The sequence below is a fragment of the Felis catus genome, chromosome A1 (assembly GCF_018350175.1).
Source record: "Felis catus isolate Fca126 chromosome A1, F.catus_Fca126_mat1.0, whole genome shotgun sequence".
NCBI classification, from domain to species: Eukaryota; Metazoa; Chordata; class Mammalia; order Carnivora; family Felidae; genus Felis; species Felis catus.
The window spans coordinates 176,754,802-176,768,642 of record NC_058368.1 but is presented as its reverse complement, the minus strand read 5'-3'; the positions used below and the strand labels follow the sequence as shown (position 1 = coordinate 176,768,642).

General features: G+C 49.7%; 1 protein-coding gene across 1 annotated transcript in view; it reads right to left on the bottom strand.

The window, feature by feature from the left end:
* Positions 1-1,001, bottom strand: part of SH3PXD2B (SH3 and PX domains 2B) — a 102,236-nt gene extending 101,235 nt beyond the window's left edge. Inside the window, exon 1 of the mRNA XM_023259607.2 lies at positions 772-1,001. Within this exon, the coding sequence (XP_023115375.1) occupies positions 772-846 (75 nt within the window). The 5' untranslated portion in view covers positions 847-1,001. The remainder of the gene's footprint in view (positions 1-771) is intronic.
* Between the last annotated feature and the right edge of the window lie 12,840 nt (positions 1,002-13,841).

Here is a 13,841-nt window from a genome sequence, read left to right as displayed (position 1 = left end):
GGAAGGCCTGAATGCAGCTCCATGTTCTAGAACCTGCAGCTTCTTGGAGCCTCAGCCTTCCCATCTGCACAATGAGGTTACTGGCCCATTTTCTCAAGTCCTCACTAGCTCTAAACAAGATTCTCATTTTACAGAGGGAGGTACCAGGAGAAAACTTTCGCACATTTTTTAACAGAAGTTACTGGAGAAAAAGGGCAGAGACTTTTTTTTTTTTTAAACCTTTTCACGGTGCAGGCACTCAAAGGATCCATTCTCAGAGATCGCTCAGGCTGGCTGGGTGCTCCAAAGGGACGGAGCCAAACTTGGCGATCCCTAGAGGGGCTACCTGTGGCTAAGACACTGCGGGTCTGAGTGCCTCTGGACAAGGAGGCACAGGGCGGGCGGCCCGAGAACAGGAGCTTCTATCTGTGTCTCTCTCTTTCCCCCTCCCCCTCTTTCTGTCTCTCTGTCCCCTACACTGCCTGGGCCAGACTTTTCCACAGATGGGCAGGACGGAGTGGGGGGCCGAGGAGAAGACAGTTAAGGGGGAGACGAGCGGCGGAGGGGCGAGGCGGGAGAACGGGAAGGAGGGGAGGAGAACCGGGCAAAAGAGAGGAGGGGGAGGGGGAGGAGCTGGAGAGACCCGGGCTCGAAGCAGCAGGGCCGAGGAGGGGAAAGAAGGAGAGGGTGGGGAGAGAGCAGACGGTTCGGAAGTTTTCAGAGCCGGGGGGCTCTCGGTCGCCCCCGGCGGGGCACGGGCTCGAGGGGGCGTGGGGACCGCGCGGCACTCACATAATGCTTGTTGGGCACCCGCCGCTTCTGCACGTCCAGCACCTTCACCTCCACGATGCTGCGCCGCGGCGGCATGGCCGTCCTCCGCGGGGCCGAGCGCGGGTGCGGGGGGCGCGGGTGCGGGGGGCGCGCCGCCGCGGGCTGCGAGCGGGGTGCCGAGCGCTATCCGGAGCCCGGGCCGAGCACGAGCCGCCGCCGCCGCCGCCGCCCTTCGCTCCGCGCGCCCTCGGGCCCGGCCGGCCGCCGCCGCCCGCCCCCGGCCCGCCCCCGGCCCGCCCCCCGCGCCACCGCCCCGCCCCCCTTAAAGGGCCCGGCCCCGCTCCCGCCCCCGGCGCGCGGACCCGGCTGGCCCACGTCCGGCCTCCGCCGCGCCTTTGTCCCGGCGCCCTGCCCGGGCGGCCGGGGGAGGGGACGGGCGGGCACCCGCCGTCCAGTCACTCACTGGCTCATTCCCGCACGCGCTCGCTCGGGAGTCGCGGTCCAGCGCCGGATCTGAGGGCCTGGCTCCCGGGCTCAAATTCCGACTCTGCCGCTGTCTATTCTGTGGCCTTGGGCGAGTTGCTTCTCCTCTCCAGGTTCAGTTTCTCCATCTGTAAAATGGGCCTGGTACGACTGCCTACCAACCAGGGCTGAGCTCCCCGCGTGAAGATGCACGTGAAGCTGTCGGCAATGTCTGGCCAGGGTATAAAAGTTGGCAGTTTTAAACCCAGACCCGAGCCTCGGAGATTCAGGGAGTAAAATGGCGACAAATACAAGTACAATATAATTGCAAGAGTGGCAGAACAGCGTAGGGTGGTCAGCGAGTGAGGGGCAGTTGGGTGCTTGGTAACAGAGGCCATTGAGTCCCAAATGTGGGGCACTTCTTCCATGCCAGATGCAGAACCTTCTTTCTGCTTTTCCAAAATGTTCCCTTTGAATCCTCAAGACAACTCCGGGAGGAAAAGATGGTTGACCCATATTACAGAGGAGGTGACTGAGAACAGCCTGCGGACTGACGGAACGGTGGAAGGAACCCATCACTATCTGGCTCTAGGCATATTTCACAAGCTAAGGGTGGCTGGGGCTGTTCCACATTTCTTCATCCAGTGCCTCCTAGCCCTGGCTTGGCTCAGAGTCATATTCAGATGTTGGCTGAACAAATGTCTGAATGAATGTACACATCGATGCATGGATGGGAGCCTGGCCAATGCTGTCACACTAGTAAGCGGGGGCTCTTTCCAACAAACTGTGTAACTCCCCTCCGGGCCTGAAAGAGCCCAGGGCTCCTTCCCACCCTAGATCTGAGGTCAGCCTTTGAAAGACGGTGAGGGTCATCCTGGGGAGGATGCTTCTCGGCAGCCCTGGCCAGGTTCCTGGATGGTTTGGTGCTGATTCATTTTGGATTCACCCCTCCATTTGCCCCTCCAACTTCCTTGCCAGGTTTTGCCACCCTGCCCTGGCCCTAGAGGATGGCCTGTTAGGATTTCAGGGACAGGTTCCCTGTCCTCAGCTTCCTCTTGGGCTTGGCCAATGGGAAGCTCTGGCAGCAGTTTGAGGGCAGAAGAAGAGAGAGGTCTAGGTATTAATTTCCTGAGTTCTCTTTTGTCCTGCAGGGTTGTGCCTCCAAGGTCGCCTTCCACATACCTTTTCCCTGAGGGTTCCTGGGGCCACTTTTTCCACTAAACATGTTAACAGTCCTGTCCCCTTTTGGTTCCCCAAGTCCTGCCACACCTTTGCAAGGGGACTTTTCAGTAAACTTCCCCTGGTGGCCCTGTTTGAGGGTGGCATCTGTTTCATGCCAGGACCCTCACTGATATCATTTCTGTAAGGCACATTCTTCTGAAGCACAGTTGCAAGTCGGATTACTTGGAAATGTCCAGTATGTCGAAGGCCTGGCTTTTCTGTTCCTTTTACCTCATCCTGTGAATAAGCCCGGCCTTCCTAATAAGGCAGAACCACAGAACGCAGACGCTAGAGGAAATCTGTGAATCAGCCAGCTTCCTCGGTTTTCCCAGAAAGGCGATGAGACCTGGCCCTAATTGTGTGCTGAGTGGGAAAGTTGGGTCCTCAGCCCGCCTGTGCTCACCTCTTCTGTGGTGGCAGGAATGGCCTGCAAAGACAAACTTTCTTCTCACCTGCCCGTAGCAGAAGAGGCAATACCTGTATCTTTCCGTACCCTTCCTTTGTCTTCCATTTTCTTCTTTTTTATTGTAGTGAAATATACACAATATAAAATTTACCATTAAAAAAAATTTTTTTAACACTTATTTATTTTTGAGACAGAGAGAGACAGAGCATGAACAGGGGAGGGTCAGAGAGAGGGAGGCACAGAATCTGAAACAGGCTCCAGGCTCTGAGCGGTCAGCACAGAGCCCGACGCGGGGCTCGAACTCACGGACCGCGAGATCATGACCTGAGCCGAAGTCGGCCGCTTAACCGACTGAGCCATCCAGGCACCCCTAAAATTTACCATTTTAACCCTTGGTAAGCATACAGTTCTGTGACATTAAGTACATTCACATAATTGTGCAACCGTCACCAACAACCATCTCTAGGACTTTTTTGATCTTCCCAAATTGAAACTCTGTACCCTTTAAGCAATAACTCTCCATTCCTCCTTGCCCAGTCCCTGGCAACCACCATTTACCTAGTGTGTGACCTTGGCAAGGCACGCCACCTCTCTGTACTCTATCTCCTGATCTATAAGATGGGATAAGAATAGCCACTGACCTCATTGGCTTGTTCTGTAGTCTAAATGAGATAATGCATGTCAAGTACATGTATTTTTGTTATTTTGCTATTAGCTGATCTGAGATAGCTAAATATCTCCCTTTAAGTGCATCCAAATCTCAAACCTAATTTAAAATTTTTTTTTCAACATTTTTAATTTATTTTTGGGACAGAGAGAGACAGAGCATGAACAGGGGAGGGGCAGAGAGAGGGAGACACAGAACCGGAAACAGGCTCCAGGCTCCGAGCCATCAGCCCAGAGCCTGACGCGGGGCTCGAACTCACGGACCGCAAGATCGTGACCTGGCTGAAGTCGGACGCTTAACCGACTGCGCCACCCAGGCGCCCCTCAAACCTAATTTTAATCCCAACTGCCATGAATTACATCTACTCTTTCCTAGTCTTTTTTTTTTTTAATTTTAATGTTTATTTATTTTTGAGAGAGAGAGAGAGACAGGGTGTGAGTGGGGGAGCGGCAGAGAGAGAGGGAGACATAGAATCCGAAGCAGACTCCAGGTTTGAGCTGTCAGCAGAGAGCCAGATGCGAGGCTCGAACTCGTGAACCTCAAGATCATGACCTGAGCCGAAGTCGGATGCTCAACTGACTAAGCCACCCAGGTGCCCCCTTTTGAAAAATTTTTTAAATGTGTATAGGGAAGGAACAGAGAGAGGGAGACATGGAATCCTAAGCAGGCTCCAGGTTCTGAGCTGTCAGCACAGAGCCTGGCACAGGGCTCGAACTCACAGACCACAAGACCATGACCTGAGCCGAAGTCAGATGCTTAACCAACTGAGCCACCCAGGTGCCCCTGCTCTTTCCTAGTCTTGACTCTCTTTTTAGCCCCTGATTTTGTGTCCAGCCTCCTCTCCCACCAGCTGCCTCCCTGTTCCCCCAAATAGAAATGACTTGTGATCTCCAGAAGGAAATATATTTTTGGTTTTTCCTACCTGCATACCTAAGGGTAAGCGATTCATTTCCCCACCCTGTCTGTCAGTGATTTCTTATTCAGCCTTTAAAGCCCAGGTGGGATGTCACTTCCTCCAGGAAGCCCTGCATCCCAGATATGTAATTGTTTCCCCAACACCCATCCCCCGCAGCTATCACTGTCCCTTGTCATAGCCATTATTTCCTTCTTATAGATCTAATTCCTTTGCCAGACTCTGAGCCCCCAAGGAGCTGAAATGGGTCCCATTTGTCTCAGATCCCCCAGCATCTGGCACAAACTAGCACAGAGAGGCCCCTGAGGAAATGCCTGTGGGATGAATGAATCTATCTCCATCTCCTTAATGCTAACCTAACTCCTCTCCAGGGTTGGGCTGGCTTTTGTCCTTACCTGTTCCCCAGAGACCTCTTCACACCAAGCTTCACCGTGTCCACACTCCTGGGAACACTGGCGTTTTTCCTGATTGGGATGTGAGGAGAACAGGGCAGAGAAAAAGGTAAATTTGTTGCCTTAGCTGACTTCATTCTTCTAAATTTCTGTTCTAGAAGTGCATTTTGCAAGCTCAAGAGCTGTAGACCGTAGAAAATCAATGCTGAAGCCAAAGGACCGCAGAATTCCATATGGCAGGTTTACTTGAGAGGAGGGCTATACATTCGAGGGGCATTGAGCCCATCAGGCTGAATGAGGCCTCTGGTCATTTGGTGATTTTTGATGTCTGCCTGACTGTCAGGCTTCACTTCTCCCAAATCCCAAGTCCCCAAGACAGACGGCTAGGCCCAGGGAACTGAGGCTCTACTCCTTTCCTTCCTCTGTCCATCAACTGTCTGAGATGGAATCAGACCTCTCTCTTTCCAGAACAGAGGCGGGGGACTGGAAAAGAGGTTCTTTCCCTCCAAGACTGGCACAGCAAGATGCTCTTAGCTAAGCCTACAAGTGCTCAGTGGCCAGGCACACGTGGTCCTGTGGAACGGATTACGGGCTGGGAAGGAAGTGGGCTTTAAAGCAAAGTTCCAGGTGCCCAGGCGGCAGGGCAGAGCCTTGGATGTGGGGGAGGAGCTTGAGTGAAGTTACATTTCAGCGGCTGGAAGGAGGAGAGCACAGATTCCTTCTATCTTCTTCCTTTTCCTGGCTGCCATAATTATCTTCCTCCTGAAGGAAAGCACTGTCCCCGCCACCCCCTGCTGCTCAGAAACCTTCACTGACCTCGGGCCCCCCCCTCCCCGACCCCCGCCCCGCTGCTCAAGGTGTTCATGTGCTGTAGATTGGCATTCAAGGCCTCCATGACCTGGACCCTTCAGTACTGCTTTCATCTCTTCCTACTTTGTGTCTATAAATTGCACCTGTTTCTGTCTGTTCCTTACTTTGTAAAGGGATGTGCATGTGTCTTGTAATGTGTCTTTTACTGAGCACCTACCAGGTGCTATGCACAGCCGCAGACATTCTATGCGCATTCCTCTATCCAATTCGTCCAGGAAACCTGCGGTGTGTTATTTTTTCCCATTTTCAAGTGAGAAAAGCAAAGTTCAGACAAGTTGCCCAGGGGTCCTAGCACAGAAAAGTGGTGAAGCTGGGCTTTAAGCTCAGATCTACTGGGTGCGTGAGCCATGTTTTTTTCTGGAAGCAAGACCCCACTTGAAGATAAGACTGATGTTTCCTTTTCTTTAAATGTTTATTTATTTGGAGAGACAGAGAGAAAGAGAAAGCATGCACAAGCGAGGGAGGGGCAGAGAGAGAGAGAGAGAGAGAGAGAGAGAGAGAGAATCCTAAGCAGACTCCTCACTGTCAGCACAGAGACTGACACGGGGCTTCATCTCATGAACTGTGAGATCATGACCTGAGCTGAAATCAGGAGTCGGACGCTCAACCGACTGAGCCACCCAGGCGCCCCAGGACTGATGTTTTCTTAATGTTTGTATCCACTCGTCTTCATTAAGTAGATATCTTTCTGCTACAGACTGAATGTTTGTGTCCCCATATCCACGTTGAAATCTAATTCCCAAATTGATATAATCTGGAGGTAGGGGTCTCTAGGAGGTGATTAGTTCACAATAGTGGAGCTTTCATGAAGACGATTAGTGCCCTTATAAAAGATATTCTGGAGAGTTCTTTCACCCCTTCTGCCATGCGAGGACACGGTGAAAAGGCAGCTGTTGATGAATTAAGAAGTGGACCCTTACCAGACTCCAAATCAGCACCTTGATCTTGGAATTCCTAGACCCTCGAACTGTGAGAAATTACTTTCTGTTGTTTATAAGCCAGCCAGGCTATAATATTCTGTTATTGCAGCCCAAATGGACTGACACCCCTAAAGCCGTTCTATGTCTCCAGCTAGATGGGTCTTTACAAAAAGGAAGTTAGAAAATATCTACAAAGGTTAAGGCCTCACTATGGTCAAGCCTCTGCTGACCTCTTGGCCTCATCTCATCCCCTCCCCCTGGCACACTCCCCTGCAGACTCTCTGGCCTTCTCTCCATTCCTAGAATACTCACCATTTTGCACATGCTGTTCCCTCCTTCTGGCATGCTTTTCCCTCACATGGCCCATTCCTGTCTTTCAGGCCTTAGTTTAAATATCATCTCTTATGAGACCTTCCCTAAAGTAACCCCTCTCTCCCATGTGCATTTCCTTCACAGCATTTATCATTGTTGTCATGCTCTTTTTTTTCTCTGTCAATAGAACATCAGCTCCACCATTTCAATTCAGACTGTCTCATCAGTTATCATCTGTAATGTCAGCACAGCGCTCATAGGCTCGTAGTGGGTAAATAGTCTTGGAATAAATGAATGGCTTTCTTCTCCACGAGAAAGGTAGGGCCTCTTCTCCCCCACAGTGTCTGGACCCCTGGCAACTGCTCAGCAAATGTTTGTTGAAGAAATGAATGGAGGGGCGCCTGGGTGGTTCAGTCGGGTAAATGTCCAACTTTTGATTTTGGCTCAGGTCATGATCTCACGTTCATGAGTTTGAGCCCTGCATCGGGATTCTCTCTCTAACTCTCTGTCTCTGCCCCTCCCCTGCTCATGCTCTCTCTCTCTGCCTCTCCCCTGCTCATGCTCTCTCTCTCTCAAAATACATACATACATACATACATACTTTTTAAAAATTTCAGTCTTTAAAAAAAAAGAAATGAACAGATGAACAAATGGATGTGAGAGTGTGTGAGAGATCAGATAGATAACGAAAAGGGTCTGGGCTACATTTCAGGTCAATAGGCACATACTCCAGAGACCTTGGACGGGGACAAGCCTGGTGACTCCCACCTTGTTCACAGAGCCTAAAGAAACTTGAAGAAAGGTATTAACAAGGTAGAGATCACCTGTCAATTTCCCAAAATCAGCCTGGGTGCATTTCCTCACTCAGCCACAGGGTGGCAGCCAGCTTGTCACTCCTGCCAATGCCTCCCCCCATTCCCGTCCCAGGTACGACAATTACTGTTTAATCATCCCCAGTGCTTCCCACACCCCACATTAACAGGTGAATCTAACTGCTTGATTACCCTATAAGTTTGTTGCACCAAAGGTTATGGTTCAGCCTTGCCTACTCGTATAAAGTGCATCAGAGCATGATCCCACGAAGGTAGCTCATGGATCCCAGTTATGTAATCTGATACTTATTTATCGCTTGTAAGCCAAATACTGATCACTTGCATACGCAGTGCTTATTGGGTGCCTAATATGTGCCAGGCACTGCATGAGGTTCTTGGGACATATCAGTTTTATTAAACAGGTAAAGATTTTTTTTGGTGGTACTCCTATTCTAGCAATAAACATAAGAAATAGGGAAATTAGAAGGTAAAAAGTGTTCAGAGCAAAATAATAGTGCAAGGTAATGCGGACTAGGAAGCTGGGGGTCAGGAGAGCAGGAAGCAATTTTATATAGGGTGGAACAGGTAGGCTTCATTGAGGAGGTGACCTTGAGTACAGACTTGAAGGTGAGGCGGTGAGCCACGTCTGCGCCTAGGGGAAGAACCATCTAGAAGAGGGGAATAGCCAGTGCAAAAGTGGGAGCATGACTGGCATGTCTGAGAACGGAAAGGAGGTCAGTGTGGTTGGAGCGGAGCAGGGAAAGGGAAGTGAGGTAATGGTGCGCTGACTTCCACAGGGTCTTGTAGGGACCATGGAATGCTGGCTTTGACCCTGAGGGGCAGCGTGATCCGATGTATGTTTTACAGAGATCGCTGTGTCTGCTAGAATGAGAATAGATTCCAGCTCTCCTGGACACATGCTTGGATTGCAGTCTGCCACTCCTTATTCAGAGTGGGTTATGAGACTTTCTTGGCCACTGAAATGTGAACCGAAGCAGCGTTTCACTTCCAGGCAGAAGGGTGAGTAGGCAATTTCACCTCTACTCCGTTGCCTGGCAATGCTCCAGATTGTGGCTGCTCTGCCAGCTTGGGTCCCGCAAAGACCATGGTGATGCTATGGTCTGAATGTGACTCCTGCCCCACCCCCCCCATTCATACGTTGAAACCTAGCCCCAAAGTGATGATCTTAGGAAGGGAGGCCTTTGGGAGACAGAGCTTTTACAAATGGGATTAGCGTCCTTGTAAAGGAGACCCAAGAGAGCTCCCTTCTACCCTGTGAAGATACAACGAGAAGACTCCAACCATGCCAGATCTCAGACTTCCCAGCCTCCAGAACCGTGAGAAATAAATTTCTGTTGTCTATAAGCTCCTCAGTCTGTTGCACTTTGTTATGGCAGCCCGAATGGACCAAGACAAATGAGCAGAGCCCCTCTCCAGAACTGTGCTGAACGTGAGTGTGGAGCGAAACCATTGCTGGTTAAGTGGCTGGGCTTTTTGGAGTTATCTGTCACTGCAGCATAACCTGGCCTATCCTGACTGCTAGATGCAAGGGGAGAAGGGGAAGACCGCTGGGAGGTTACTTGAATCATCCAGGGGAGAGATGATGGTGGCCCAGACCAGAGTATTGACAGCAGAAATGCTGAGGGCGGTAGGTTCTAGATACGGTGAATTTTATCCTGTTGGGTGCTGGATATTCTTATATTCCTATAGACATTTTTGAGCTTTGTTCTGGAATGCAGTTATGCTATGTGGAAATAGTTTGGTCCTTTCAGATCTTATCTTTACGTTTTTTTATGAAGTACCAGAACTGCATTTAATCTAGGGCTAATTTTTCCCCACTACTGAGGCAAGATCCTTCTTAGATACCTTAATGATGCCCTGAGGCCCTTTAGAAACGAGTGGAAACATCACTGTGAGGTTTTCTGCTCTTGCTGTTTGAGAAAGGCATGATTCCTGCCTCTGCGTGGGCTCTGTGCACATTTTCCTCTAATCTTTAAGGGTAGTTCTTTGCCTGGCCTTGGTAGTTTCCTCACATGCATGTGCAGATAAACTTTCAACTGAATACTCATCGGGGACCCTCTGTAGATGTCTGGAATTCTCTCTGAGAATCCTTCTCCTCTCCAATGCTTTGTTCTGCAAACTCTAGCTGCCTTGGCTTCCCTACGCTCCCAACTTTTTCTCTGTTGGACTCAGGGAGGCTGCCAAGGTTTCTCTTCCTTGAGCTGTGTTTGGGGCACCCTAGGGCTCCCTTCAATTGTTCCATGGCTCCCTGGGGTCACCATCCTTTGTTGTTGGTTTGCAATATTGCGACTGCCATGGTTTCATACACCTTATCCTACTTTTTAGTTATTGCTGATGGAAGGGTAAATCTGGTCTCTGTTAGTTCATCTTGGCCGGAAGCCCTGTACTGCATTTTGATACTGAAACTATGCAAAAGATTGCCCATGATTCACCAAGCGATGCTACTGAAGGCAAAATAAATTGCCTGATCTCTTCACATGGTTGAAATCCATTTCAAAGTCACGAGAGGCTCATGTGACCTATTGGCAGCCTAACCTTCTTCTTTTGGTAAGACATCAAATAATGCTGGGGCGCCTGGGTGGCGCAGTCGGTTAAGCGTCCGACTTCAGCCAGGTCACGATCTCGTGGTCCGGGAGTTCGAGCCCCGTGTTGGGCTCTGGGCTGATGGCTCGGAGCCTGGAGCCTGTTTCCGATTCTGTGTCTCCCTCTCTCTCTGCCCCTCCCCCGTTCATGCTCGGTCTCTCTCTGTCCCAAAAAAAAAAAAAAAAAAAGATCTCAAATAATGCTATCTCTAATGATTAATGGCATTTTGGAGTTGATAAAATATAGCATTTCACAGTCTGTCTAAGGATTCAACACCCGGGATTCTATGGGTCTATTTCCGTGGCTGGTTGTTTCTGCTGTTTCTAGTTTATTTTTGTCTGGTCTCTTCATATCTTCCATTTTTTTCCCTAGACATTTTATTTGAGAGAGTATTTGTAGAAATAGTTTGAGGCCCAACATAATATTATCTTCCTTCATAAAGGATTTTGGGGTCCCTTAGCATAAGCTCTGGGCTTAATGCTACAAAGTTAGGCTATAGTCTATCCCATGGCTGGCTTCCTTCTGATCTATAATTATTTCTTGAAGATAGTCTATCAGTCTCAGACTAAATGTGTTGTACTAAGATCCCTGCCTTGATTCTATGTTGTGCCCACCTAGCACTTGGAACCTGACAAAAGGGCAATTTAGCCTCTCAATTGATTGCATTGGCAAATACCTCTCTCTAGAATAAAACTGGCCTTGAGTTCTTTGGTCACCAATTTGGGTTTCTGGCCAGGGACACATATATTATTACATTTCTGATGCTTTGGGGGAGATTTATTTAATTCTTTTAAAGTTTATTTAATTTGAGAGAGAGAGAGAGAGAGAGAGAGAGAGAGAGAGAGAGAGAGAACGTGAGTGTGAGTAGGAGAGGGGCAGAGAGAAAGGGAGAGAGAGAATCCCAGGATATGGGGCTCGAATTCACTAACCATGAGATCATGACCAGAGCCAAAATCAAGAGTTGGACGCTTAACCAACCGAGCCACCCAGGTATGACATCTTTTGGGGAGATTTAAAAATACTTCCAGCTTAAAAAAAAAAACAAAACCTTCTATTACTATTAACCTGCCATTAATATCACATATGTATTTTTATTTATTTGCTTATTTACATAAACATTGTACTTACCTTGGGCCAGGCACTTCTAAGCCCTGTGTATATAACAAGTCAATCCTCACAGCAGGATTATGGGGTAGATACGATTTTTGTTCCCATTTTGCAGACAAAGAAATTGAAAAAGAATGACTTGTTCAAGGTCTCGCAGCTGATGAGTGGCAGAGCCAGAATTTGAACTGAAGCAGTCTGTCTGCAGGTATCACGTGATTTACGTCCATGGCTGCACGTGAACTTGTGGCCACAGCAGTGACTGGTGTACAAAGGGACCAGTTGTCTGCTGGCTGCCCTAAGAAAGTCATGTTTTGTTTTGTTTTTAATTTTTTTTTTGACGTTTATTCATTTTGAGAGACAAAGAGAGCATGAGCAGGGGAGGGGCAGAGAGAGAGGGAGACACAGAATCCGAAGCAGGGTCCAGGCTCTGAGCCGTCAGCACAGAACCCGACGCGGGGCTCGAACTCACGAACCGCGAGATCATGACCTGAGCCGAAGGCAGACGCTCAATTGACTGAGCCACCCAGGCGCCCCAAGGAAGTCATGTTTAAGTGGAGAACTGATGGATAAGTAGGACTCACCTAATCACATTACTGGGTGGCAGGCCAGAGGTTCAGAGCTGGTACATTCAAGGAATGGTAAGATGCTTCCCCTCTCTTCCCTCCGAAGGATGACTTCTCTGTTGAGCCTGTGGGATCGAGCAGCCAGTCCCCTGAAGCCCTGGCCGCTTGGGGGCATTTTGAATGGCTCCCCCTCCTGCCCTTCCCTCCTGCTCCCTGAATCCCAGTCTTCAGCAAAAGGCTTCCCTTGACTTCAAGCTCTGCTTTCCCAGGACCCCAGGCTGCACCGAGCCGGTGTACTGGATGGTGGGTCATGTGAAATGGCAGAAAAGGATCACACAGGTTTGTGCAGAGAAACCAGGATGGGAGGTGAACACGGAGTCCTCGCTTCCTTTCAAGCCTGGGTGCAGAGTCGTCTGGAGGCCCAGCTTCATCTCTGCCTTGTAGTTCATCAAGACACATCAGTGTCCCTTTCATCCCCCTGACTTAATCCGGTGTAGGAGGTATGGAACTCAAGCCACAGATGTACATATCCAAGAAAGACCTAATTTCTTAATTTTCTCAAATCAGCTAACTGTTGACTCTCTCTAACCTGCTGGTTATTGGATAAATTCATCTCAGCCACTCTCAAGGCAACCCTTCCCCTAGGCTCTAACAGGGCAACTTCTTTCTGGGTGTCGTGGCCAGCCATTCTTGTGGTGCTGCACAGGGCTCTAGCCCACGTGGTCCTTTCATGTCCCCTGCCCAGAAGAACATCCACACCCTGCTAGGGGTGCAGGATCTCTGGGGAGACTTAGGGGGCGCTCTAGGCCAGGATCCAGCCTCTCTGGTAATCCCCAGGATCTCTGCAGAACTCCCATCGCTCTTCAAGGTGCAGCTCAAGAGGGGACACAGATCCCTTCTACAGACCCTCTTGCTCCTCCCCAGCCTGGGGAGGGGGGGCTCTTTTTGTCTTGGGGGAAATCTTAGGTGATGGCCACCAGCCCAAGAGCTCAGGCACACACACCTGTGTGCAAACAGAGTTGGGTGTATCATCTGCTGCGTTGAGCAGGACGCACACAATGGAGAGCTGAGGCATCTGGGTAAGAGAGGTTACGGGGGCTTATTAGAGCGTTGGGGTCTGTGTTAGGGGACATGGGGGTTTGTTTTGGATTGGGTGCTGTCAGGAAGTGGGGTAATTCAGTGATCGGGTGACACTTTGTGCCTGGGAGGTGGGAGGAACTGGGCAGTAATCACTCAGGTGAGGGGGAAGGGGATGTTTGCTAATTTAAGGGATTGCTTGAGGGTCTCTGTTTTTATCTCTGCTTGGGTGTACTAAGGACTGGTCTTTTTTTGTTCTGTTCCATCACAATCACAGAACGTCCTCATCTGACACTGGTGCTCTAGGAGATTGTGTATGTTCAGGATGGACCAGCACAGTCTGGCCGGGAGCAAGAGACCATCATATTGCTTTTTTATTTTTCATCCCCTTCTTCAAGCTTGTTCTCATTAGGGGAACCTTGTTATTCCTTGGGTTTGGGAAGGGAAAGGTCTTGCTTCAAATCTCCCAAGAGGCAAGGAGGCCCGGAGCCTGCCACCTGCTTGAATTGGGAGAGGAGGCATGTCTATAGAGAGGGGTAGGAATTCATTTGTAGACACATGTTTCTGGCCTTGTGGGCTTGAGGTTGCTGTGGAGTCTAACCAGGGTCCTGATGGCAGGAATGGAGGTCTTACTTTATAGGACCAAAGTTCAGAGTAGGGAACTGTGGGGTCTAAGGTATATAGTCACCAAGGATTAGTAAACCTGGATTCCAAAAAAGTAGTTATTTAGTTGTAGAGAGTCATTTTATGTTGAGAAAGAGATAC